The sequence below is a fragment of the Macrosteles quadrilineatus genome, unplaced genomic scaffold (genome assembly GCF_028750875.1).
Source record: "Macrosteles quadrilineatus isolate MER2022 unplaced genomic scaffold, UCM_ALF_1.0 Scaffold_9__3_contigs__length_116548681, whole genome shotgun sequence".
Lineage (NCBI taxonomy): Eukaryota > Metazoa > Arthropoda > Insecta > Hemiptera > Cicadellidae > Macrosteles > Macrosteles quadrilineatus.
In genome coordinates, this window is record NW_026542602.1 from 23,072,090 (window position 1) to 23,083,521 (window position 11,432).

Here is an 11,432-nt window from a genome sequence, read left to right on the forward strand (position 1 = left end):
TGAGTGGCCTAAGATACCTGAAAGAACATTAGGGAGACACCATTACAGACTGCAAAGGGTTAAAAGAGAACTTCTATGGTCAATTTTAAGATTAAAAGGATTCTATATTAATAATGATATTATGTTGAAATGAAATTATAAATTATTATATTTCTAAAAAATTTACATGGAATAAATTAATTTTCACATGGTGGTAATAGTTTTCTCTATAAAAGACTCTCCTCACTCCATAAACCGGGTTGTTTACTTTGCAATGACTTGATCAATGAACTTGTGAAGTTTGTCTGTGTCTTGTAAACCCACTAATTTGTCCTCAACTTTTCCATTCCTCATCACAAGAAGTACAGGTACAGTTTTTATCTGTAAAGAAACAAAAACTCTATTACTATTCATAGTATGTAAAACTGAAAGAAATCAATGATAGTTTGCTGAAATGCAGTGGGCCAAAAGTAGTTTAGGCACAAAGACACATAGTTTTGGTCATTAACTGACACGTGAATATTTTGCACCCTCTCAGAGTAGTGTTTGACTGATTGGCATTGCACATGTTTAACGAAGATAAATTTACATTATCAACTGATTACTGAATCAAAAATTGTGTTAGTTTATATTACTGGTTGATTTTGCTGTACACTGTAGGAAATACAAATATTTTACATGAGAATTAACTACAGAAGTAACTTTTCTGACGCTTTTCTCACCCTTGTAGATGATTTTTTTGTGTAGCTTTCTATAAGCGTATTTCCCATAAGTTAAGCGATAAGCCACTACCGTAGGTCTCATAGCAAGACCTAGACTGACCTATTTACTTTTTCATTTTGGTATCCCCAGAGGCTAAAAACACCATCCGTCCAAATTCATATATATTGTACATTTTGTTTATATTTTCTATATATTGTTTATTTATTTCCCAATGGTTTACACCAGTTTACAAAAATTGATACAATGTTAACAATATAGGTAAATATTCATACAAAAGAACAAAAATGGTAACAGCAAGAATAAAAAAAATAACAAGTATTATTACCTGTAATATAGTGTACTAAATCAATAATAACAATTCTACTGTAGTGACTAGAGTTATTACTTTAGCAGGGGGGTGACCTTTCTCCGGAACGTGGACAATGAGTCATGAAAGAAGTCCAGGTGAATTGCGACATCACTCCCAGTACATAGAAGTCTCAATATGTCACTGTATGATGCATAGTTGGTGGGTTGGTAGCGTCGGCGGAATATCGTTTTGAAACGGGTTCCTGTTGGGATGTGCAAGTGGATACCGCAGAGTAGATCCGGACAGTCCAGGAGGCCATTGACCAACTTAAAAAGTGTCAGTAGGTCTGAGTGTTGCTGCCTCGCGTGTAGAGGGGTGAGGCCAAAAAGAGATTCAACCTCGTTCACAGGAGTACGTAGGTAGTCAAGCCCAAGCCTGCTTCCAAGACCCAATCATTTCTTAACCTTTGGTTCCAGCTCACCACACGCTTCTAATGCACAAACTAACAAACCAACTATCCAACCTTTAACCAACTTGGCTGCAATTCATAACCTATCAAATGAATTTGCCAAACTTAGTTTAGTTAAAAAACTTATAGTGTATCTTTACCTTATAACATTGTACATACGCTTGGCTTCCTTAGATATAGCCATGAATAGGCCTAGTATGATAAAAAATTCTGAGAGAACCACAGTTAAATTCTGTGGTAAATTCAATCCCAATGATTAAAAAATGTCAAAATGACTCTATATTAATTTGTCACAATATACACCTTAAAGAATAAATAATTTCAAGCTTTAATTAAAAATACCTTAATGTTAAACTTTTTCATATAAAAAATTGTCTTCATAACAACACTGTAGGCCCCTATTGTGCATGTGGCAGATTTAATGTGAATATTGATTTAAATCAAAGAGTTAAATATTTATTTTCTTTGTACAAAATATACTTTAGGATTGGAAAATGAGTAGTTTTGACATTGAAGGATCTCCTGCAGCCCTTAATTGGTGCTAACATTGAAAACTCCTACCTGGATTTGCAATTTTTGTTTTGATTAGTTAAATTGTATTACTTATGTAAACTAAAATGTAGGTAAGTTAGTTTAGGAAAAATAATCCCTTGACACTCTTGTGTACAGATAATAGAGGCAATAATGCTGAAAGATAAATAGCATCCAGAGCAAATTCAAGCTTTGTCATTTGTCGTTTTACGACACGCTGCGATGCATGCTACGCCAACATTTTAAAACTGCAGGTAGTTTAAGAGAAAAATCCCTTGACACTTTTTAATATAATCACACTCTTGTGTACAGATAATATTGGCTATAATGCTTTTAAAGATGGATAGCCTTCAGAGCAAATTAAAGCTCTGCCATTTGTCGTTTTGCGACATTTGTCGACAGGCGACACACTATATAATTAATACACCAACACAAAATTTGTCCTCTGAACTTTTCCACCATTCTTAAACGATTTTGACCATTCACGTCTCATTGGAAAGAGTGTGTTACGTAGATTTGCAAACTGGCCTTAAATTTTTGAAAAAGTCCCTTGGGCTGTTCCCCAGTGGCTTTTAAGGTTCCCATGTTATCCTTATGAAGAACATATTTGTTTACATTATGATCAACTGGATAATTTAATTGCTGTTAATATTTATCTTTGCAATTCAAGGAAAAGGATGTATAAACACTGATTTCCTTGAAATTAAATATTTACTATTTGGATTAACGTACATATTATAATTTAAAAAATCGAGAAAGCTTGGACAATTTTATATATTTCACCAAATAATATAATAAATGAATTGACACATTACTGTATTTTTTGGGCAATCCTTGAAAGAACCGATTTTCAAACAATGGAAATATAGACAAGTTATAGAACGCCACCAAGTAGAAGAAATGGGGATAATGTTTTTTTAAAGAATTCAGTATGATATCCTTTTTAGCCTATATAATGAAGAAAGAACGCCTACAAGATGAAGATTCCTACAAACAATGAACGAGGATGTTAGCCGAAGTGCTACCAATTTTAGTAGAAAACAAGGATAAACTTTGTGATAAAAGCCTTTACTAAAACTTTCATTGAAGGATTCAATTTCTAATCTCAGTTAAGGAAAACAAAAAAAAACATCTGAGCAACATCAGGCCTTTTAACTCTGCATTTCCTCACCTAAGTAATAATTGACATTATTACAGCAGCTAACCAAAAGAATGCCAATTGAAGCAAATACAATTTTGACAGAGAGGTTATGAAGGAAATCAGGTAGTTCTTAAGTAATGTGAACAAATTTTATCGATAATAAAAATTACTGAAAGTCGTAAACTTACTGGTGACAATGATGGTACCATGCAGGCTACATCATCAATAATGAATATAGGCCTAATCATGGATAACCTAATGCGACTATGAGTGGAAAACAATTTGTAGAAAACACTAAAAACAAGATCAGCTTTTGAAAAATGATAAAATGTCTACAAGAAATGTTGATTATATCTAACTGGGTCATCGTTAGTAATTTCATTAAAGTTAATCTCAACTAAAAGATGATTTCCCTTGATCTGGCTAGGGTCGATTATCGACCACTAACGCGAGTCCTCAGAGGCGCTAATCAATTATCGTATGAAAACCGTTTTAAACCGCAATGAATCTTATACCATTAGAAAGATAAGATTCTGAGGATTTATTTTCATGTATAAAACATTATTGAGCGAGTATTATGTAGCGAGAAACATAGTTTGAAAAACTAGAGAGTTCAAAATATATTTTGGCAGTGGAATGTTTTGGTCACCTGACAACAAAAAAAGCTGTTTTTGGCGATCGACAATTTTAAACGGAAAACTCCATTTTACATATAGGACAATTAAATTCTACATTATATTATTACATATTACAAAACTACAATAAATTCCCTATAATTCCCTCTGAATCTATGAGGTAGATGATTGTAAAAATTTCATTTGGTTTTGAAAATGTCATAAAAAAACTGTGTTTTCCTAACAAAAAAGTTTCAAAATTTTACATTCCGACATAAATTTCTCAGAAATGTTAAAATTCAACTAAAACTATATATTTTCAGAAAGATCTTATATTTTCTATTATGCAGTATCATATTTATTACCTGTTGATACATTCTATTATTTTTACATAGCAAAAAAATTTGGTAGTTTTAAAGGAAATATGTATGTAGAATTTATTTTTTTTATAATTTTATTTTTATGAGTATACCTATTTTAAAAACATTGATATTTCTACGTAGGGAATAATATTTCACACAATCTTTACATTTATATAAAATGTGTAAACAAATTATTTTTTTTGTGTGGGTTGCTTTTGAAATTTCTAATTTGCATAATCTGAAAATTTGCAAACCTTTTGCTACTACGCCTAAGCACATTGCTAGAAAAAAATGATTTTTATATCAATATATTCTACATTTACCACTGAAACAGAACAAATATAGCCTATATATGTTTACTTGTATTCACAAATAACTGTTCTGTTGTGAAATATATGGTAACACTACAAAAGGTCAAAAATACATATACACCACTGGTGAATAAAATTACTGCCAGATCTAGGGTTAAACTTAAGTATATTTTACTAGCTTAAGTGTAAGTTATTCATACTCGTTCATTGCGTTTGACATATGTCGACAGGCGACACACTGCTACGCATGCTGCGCCACTATTTTAAAACTTTGATTCAAAACCTATATCATAACTTATCAAAATTTGCTAAACGTAGCTTAGTTTGAAAACATATAACCTATCTATATCATAAAAATTGTACATAGCTAGGTGTAAAACCTGAGCTTAGCCTCCTCTTGTAGAAGTCCATGACATAGGCCTGGAATAGTTGGGTAGTTAAGCCACATAGGCTAGGTCTAGCTCAACTAAGGGGTAAACGTTTGCCGTTTACTGTTATCGAAGTTGATCCTTAACTTATTGGTATTTACCAGTAGGCCTAAGGAAACTTGGATATTTAAAAGTTGTAAAACCAAGTTTGGTTATCCTTGATCAAATTAAAATATTTGGAATATTAAAATATTGACCCTGACAAAGGATGGTCTAGGCTATAAGTTAATTGGCAGTTTCTTTGATACAGTAGAACCTCTTTAATCCGAACCCCTGTAATCCGAACGTCCACTAATCCGAACGCCTCATTGCTGTACCGTACTCTATACTCAGTACAGTATTTTTGTTTTTGTATGTATACTGTATTTAATTGATATACGCACCGTAGTTATTTCAATTGTAATGTATAGTAGGCCTACTGTTTATTCCTTATATTTACTACTGTTTTAAATAAACACTGTATTTTACTTTATAAAACATTTTTCACTTTTCCCTAGCTTTGCTATGTAAAAACAACAATATGTTCTGTAATCCAAACTATTCAATAATCCTAACTACCCCTGGTCCCAATTAGTTCGGATTAAAGAGGTTCTACTGTATCTAGTCTTTTAACCATGAAGACATACTGGTAGATATGCTGGTCTTTAGCGGTCACTGCTGCAAACGAAGATAGCCGGGTGGCGGGCGGGAGCTCGAGTCGCTCTGAAGCAAGCCGAACTCGGACAAACTATCACTGTCTGCCACGGCGATGAATTCGCCATGGTTCATGATAAATAATTTATATTATGGTACCTTCTTCTTATCCATTATTTCGAAGGGGGCCCGATTTACATTATTGGGGTCTTCATTATCTTCATCTTCATTATCTTTGGTAAGCCAGTCTTGAAAATATATCTTATAAAAATGCAATGGTTTTATGCGCTGTCATTTTTGCTGTCCGAAAAACCTCTAGCCACTTTATAGTAGCATCCACCTCAACCAAACAATAGAGTCTGTCATAAGGTCCAGCATAGTCGATGTATACAGCATTCGAGACTATAAATAAATAAAATAAATAAATAAAAATGCCTTTATTTGCGAGCGTCTTTCAGTACAAGAACTGTTTTACAAAGTAACTCTTGTCAATATAACTAACTTAAAAATATACAAAAATTATAATACAAAACACTGTGTATGACAAAACAAAATTATAATCTATATACAATATTTTACATCTTTTTCACTTTTCTTTTGAAAGCCAGGACCCCCAGCTGTTTTAGGTCCAAGGGGAGATCATTGTACATCTTTGGGCCAAAGTAAGAAAACCCTTTTTTTCCCACTTCTAGGCTTACTTTTGGAATGTGGAGCAAGGCGTTTTGCCGGGTCACACTTTGAGTCACCTCCCCACGTGCCACAAGCCTCTCCACCAAGTACTTAGGTTCTTGCTGAACCAAGACCCGGTGGATGAGGCTACAAGTCTGCGCCCTGCACACGGCACCCATTGACAGCAACCCCGCAGCATCCCGGAATGGGGATACGCGTTCACGCTTACGGATACCGTAAACGAAACGAATTGCGGAGTTCTGCACTTTTTGCAATCGGGACATCTCTTCCCTTGAGATGCTGTTGCCGTATGCAGGAAAACAGTAATGGAGCACTGACAACACTAGTGACTGTACCAGCTGCAGCTTGGCTGTCTCTGGCAGGATGTTTTTGTACCGGTACAGACCACGCAGCCTTCCCAAAGCCACCTGGGAAACATAAGTGATGTGGTCCAAGAAAGTGAGGCCACTGTCAAGTACCACACCCAAGGTCTTGACGGTATCCCTCGCCATTAGAGGTTTTCCTGCGATTTGAACGTGCATGTCTCCATTTGCAACTCTGTGAAGAGTAGTGGGTGTAGCAATATGAAGAATCATGCATTTTTCAGAGTTCAATTTTAAACCATGTTTGCGTGACCACTCACTTATTCTCACCAGATCAGAGTTTACTCCTGCAAAAGCCTGATCAGCGGCCTGAATCTCATAGCAGAAATGCAATTGGCAGTCATCGGCATATGAGTGCACATTGCAGTGACTCACACATCTGGACAGATCTGCAGTGTACAGGGTAAACAAAATGGGCCCCAGACAGCTCCCCTGAGGCACTCCCCTTGATTTCTCTAGGGGAGGTGAGATATCGGTACCCACCCTGGTCACTTGCAGTCTGTTTTCTAGGTAAGATCTAAACCAAGCAATAGCATTGCAATGAAAACAAAAATGTTTCAATTTTGCTAGGAGCAAACCATGGCTTATGGAATCAAAGGCCTGTGAAAAATCAAGCATGACTACAGAGCTACACCTGCCCTCGCTCCTCGCCCCAAACAAGTCTGCAAACATATTCATCAATGCAGTACAAGTGCTATGGTTCTTTCTGAACCCTGATTGCAGTTTGGGAAGCAGATTCTCTGCATCTAAAAATTCTGTTATTTGGCATATTACTAATTTTTCCAGCACTTTGGACATAGCAGGCAAGACTGATATTGGCCTTAAATCATTAAAGTTATGTACCATACTTTTCTTCCACGTGTGTGGAAATTCACTGTTTACAAGAGATATATTCATAAGGTGAGTTATTGCACCAATGGCATAAGGGCTGACGGCTTTTATCATTGCAATACTTATGTCATCAACACCGACAGCTCTAGAGGTAATTTTATTAATAGCTTCTCTTACTTCTGATACTGATATTTTTCTAAACTGGAATTTATTTACATCACGTGTATCTTCATTATATAATCTAATAAAATCTGCATCTGCTTCAAAAAATGATCCCATTTTTACAAAAAATTCATTCATTTCACTGACCCTAAAATCATTTGGTAAATTATTTCTGCTCTTTCCTGCTACTATATCACTCTGTTTAAGGCATTTCCAAAAAGTTCTCGTATCTTTACAGTCTGCCAGTTTTTCTGAGAAAAAAATTCTTTTTGCTTTCCATACAGCCCCATTCAGTTTGTTTCTAACTTTTTTATAATCTACCCAGTCTACATTCTGTCCCGAGCTTGAAAATTTCCTCCTTAATTTATTTTTCATTTTTGTTAACATAATGATTTCATTATTTCTCCAAGGTGCTTTTTTCTTTGTCACTCTCTTTGTTACTAGCGGCGCATGTTTATCATAAATATTGTTTATAGCAGAGCAAATAAAAGAATTTATTTGACTAGCGTTGGTCATGTCCATTACTACTTCCCATTTGATATTCTGTAACATTGAAATTGCGTCTTCTATGTTAAAATTTGAAAAGTCTCTGTATGTTACAAACTTAACCATAGATTTATCTTTTTTTACTTCTAATTCACAATAAACTAGTTTATGGTTAGTGATTTTCTTATTTCTATAGTCAAGTATTCCACTATGGAATACTCCACTACTTAATGAGTAGTGGATTGGAATCCACTATGAGTGTTGTGGCACGGTCCTGGGAGACAAAGGAAGTTCTGGTTTTTTGTTTTTACGTTTTTGACAATCTCTGCAACCATGGAAGTAGACAATCTTGCTCTGAAAGTAGGCCTACCTGTTCTGAGTAAAAACATAACTAGGCCTACAGCAAATTCTGTTCAAACTACAACAATCATAAATATGCTACACTATATTAACTTACATCATAGTCATCTGCCAACTTCTCTTGTTCATCAATGTCCACCTTGGCCAAGACAATTTTCCCTTCCTTCTCAGCCACCACTGATTCTATTCTCGGAGTCAAAGCTTTGCAGGGGTTGCACCATCTGTAAATCCATAAGTAGGTTAGCTTGCGTTCAGGATTAAAGAAGTTTCGTTTAAGGTAGATAACCATGCTAAGGAAGCATTTTCTAAATGGAATCGCCAAATAAGTAATTCACGAGGCTTCTTTAAAGATGGAACAGGAACCTTTCAACAGCTTAAAATCTTCAATACATGTATCTTGTAGTGCATTAAATAGTGTGTAAAAATTAAACAACAAAAAAACTGATCAAATTATACATATTTTATTTTGTTTGGTTTTTGCACCAGACCCTATAGGCTATTGCAGTTTTTCTATTTTTTATAATCAATTACCGGTACTTAATTAGCCTAGTAGTCAAGGTAGCCAAATAAATTATCACCATCCTGTAAAAGTCGCTGCCACGCTTGTTCCTTCTCACATGGTGGCTGCGACCTTCTCGCTAAATAAAGTATCTCTGTTTCATATTGTGTGATTCTTTCATCAAGTTGAGTTTCTTGCTTGTTCCCTCATCGGAGACTTTCCCTATCTTCTTTGGTTTACCAACAGATTTAGTAGGCCTACCTACTTCTAATAATATACTTGACCACAATCCATAAATGCATTGTCCTCTTTCATCCAGATTGTTAACAATCAATTAAGTTAACTTACAGGTAATTTTAGCCTAAACCAAAGATATAATGTAAGTTAGTTACCACTTAAAGTTACAACTTAACAACTCAACAAACAGCCACAAAGGTGCAAGTGCAGCTTCAAACAAGTGGACAGCAGTGATTGACGGTTTTACAGGGATGGGAGTAAGGCCCGCCACACATTGGAGCGAGGCGAGGTGTGTCTGATTCTGTAATTCACACGTTTAAATGGAGCACCGCACATTGAGTCAGGGCTCCGCGGCGTTGTGGTTGGAATACAGTTTTCCTGCACCTCGCTCGCACCTGCGTTGGTTTTCTAGTGTTTCGGGAGCCTTGCATCGATTATTATAATTATAATTTTTTAAAGCTATAGCTTGTTGATAATTGCATTCCTTTCCACTGATGTCATTTCCAATCAACTTATGGATATCATAAAACTGTTGTTTGTTCACACAAAAATATTCTCTAAAAGACCGGTCTGGCAGTTCAGTAACTTAGTTAAAACATAAATCAAGTTATGACTTTTATCTTTTTTTCATTTAGGCCCAATCACATTTCCAAAAACATTTTTTACGTTTTTGGATAGCGAATAGAGTAGCCTAAAGCTAAATTATTAAGTTAAACTTGAAATCAGAAAAGGTCCTAAAAATCTTCCTCTACTCGTGACAGTACTGTAGTGCCAAAGCTAGGAAACCTCTGTCCGCCTCGCTTCAATGTGCTGTGGCACAAAAAAGTCCTCGCTCCCGCCTGCACCTCGCCTCGCTTCAATGTGCGGAGGGCCTAAGACAACTAAACAAACTGTGTGCGCACCCCTGAGAGCTAGGTCCCAGCAACCTGTGACGTGCCACGTAAGTTATACATATGAGGGGTGAACAAATTTGTTAATGTAGACTAATTCAATATTAATTTTAGCTTTATGGCAGTTTTGCTTTGCCTCAATCTCAAACACTGCAGTCTCTTTACAAATAAGTATGTAGGCCTAATGATTCCTCCTACTGCTCTGTATTTTACTATTTAAAACACTGGGACTAATATGTGAGAGGTAGCAGGGAGGTATATAGTAATGAGGACTTAACAATCTGTGTGGCATGTAGCTCGCTAAAAAAAGTAGGCCTTCATAAAAAAAAGTAGGTAACTTACACAACTTTAGCCTGGTGCATATCTTCGGTGTAGGCCTAAAGTAGGGCCTAATACCACACAGTAAATAAATGATAGCATGTAATATTACAGTTCTGTTGGACCTTCGAATAATCAAACCCAGTAGCCTATGTTTTAAAACATAGGCTAATATACTATAGGCATAATATAATTTTTATATTAAGTTAGTAGGTCTACGTCTAGTAACAGGCTCAACATTAAGACTTAACTTTGTTTGTTTGGAAATACATAAAAATTAATTCGCCATATTTTATTGTTTAGGAATTTAATAAACTTACGTTGCAAAAAAGTCGACAATAACTGGAGTTTTACTTTTCTTTACTCTCTCATCAAAATCTTTTTCATCTTGAATTTTAAAAGACTTTGTAGCTTTTGAAGAAGTAGTAATACGACACAATTGATGGGCAAATGGACTTGAAACACTTCTACCAATAAGGTTTATGCAAGAAAACAATTTTGTAGTTTGCATTATAGATTCAAGTTATTTAAAATAATAAGAGATTAAAGATTTGATTTAAGTACAGTAAGTATCCTGATATAAACACAACCCAGCAGACCACCACAAAATGATGAAAGTTGTTGTTACGTAAACAAACTTTTTTTATATCATAGACCAACCAGCAGGCAGTATCGATTCACAGCTGAGAAAGCAGAAAGGCGAGAAAGGTTTGGATAGGTCTTTTTTTCTAAATGCCATAAACAGTTTGGGCACAGTTCATGAAGCTTCGCCGTTTTCTAGACTTTTCCGTGTGTGTATATATCTGCACAGTCAGTGCTATGGGTCGTCATGCAATCCCAAAAACAGCTATAAAATGTATACAACCTGCACCCGGTCAAGGTCAGTGCTAGAGATCATCACCACTTCAACGAACACATTCCCGCTACACCAGGGGTATAAGCTGCTGCACGGCCTCCTTTAACTCCAGGCCCCGGCCTTCGAAGTGGCGACATCGCAAGTAGTGTTGTACATTTGTTTGTATTACTGTATTCTGTTTTGTTTATTTCTGTTTAACTTAACCAATCAATAGTTTTATTAATACTTATGATTTATGAAGTCAAACGGGGTGAAGCCCGT

The 11,432-nt window shown here is 35.4% G+C and overlaps 1 protein-coding gene across 1 annotated transcript; it reads right to left on the reverse strand.

The window, feature by feature from the left end:
- Positions 1-130: 130 nt before the first annotated feature.
- LOC129002723 (thioredoxin, mitochondrial-like) lies at positions 131-10,938 on the reverse strand. Its single transcript, XM_054430739.1, has 3 exons — positions 10,636-10,938; positions 8,469-8,592; positions 131-360 (listed from the first exon to the last, which is right to left on the reverse strand). Exons 1-3 carry the CDS (start codon positions 10,824-10,826, stop codon positions 244-246), a joined length of 432 nt encoding a protein of 143 aa, XP_054286714.1. The 5' UTR covers positions 10,827-10,938; the 3' UTR covers positions 131-243.
- Positions 10,939-11,432: the final 494 nt, after the last annotated feature.

Excerpts from the sequence above, each read along its gene's own strand:
- LOC129002723 (XM_054430739.1), bottom strand. The coding sequence starts at position 10,826 with ATGCAAACTACAAAATTGTTTTCTTGCATAAACCTTATTGGTAGAAGT. Across the intron at positions 8,593-10,635 it reads ATTGTCGACTTTTTTGCAAC|ATGGTGCAACCCCTGCAAAG; the intron begins GTAAGTTTATTA and ends ATGGATTTACAG. Across the intron at positions 361-8,468 it reads AGTTGGCAGATGACTATGAT|ATAAAAACTGTACCTGTACT; the intron begins GTAAGTTAATAT and ends GTTTCTTTACAG.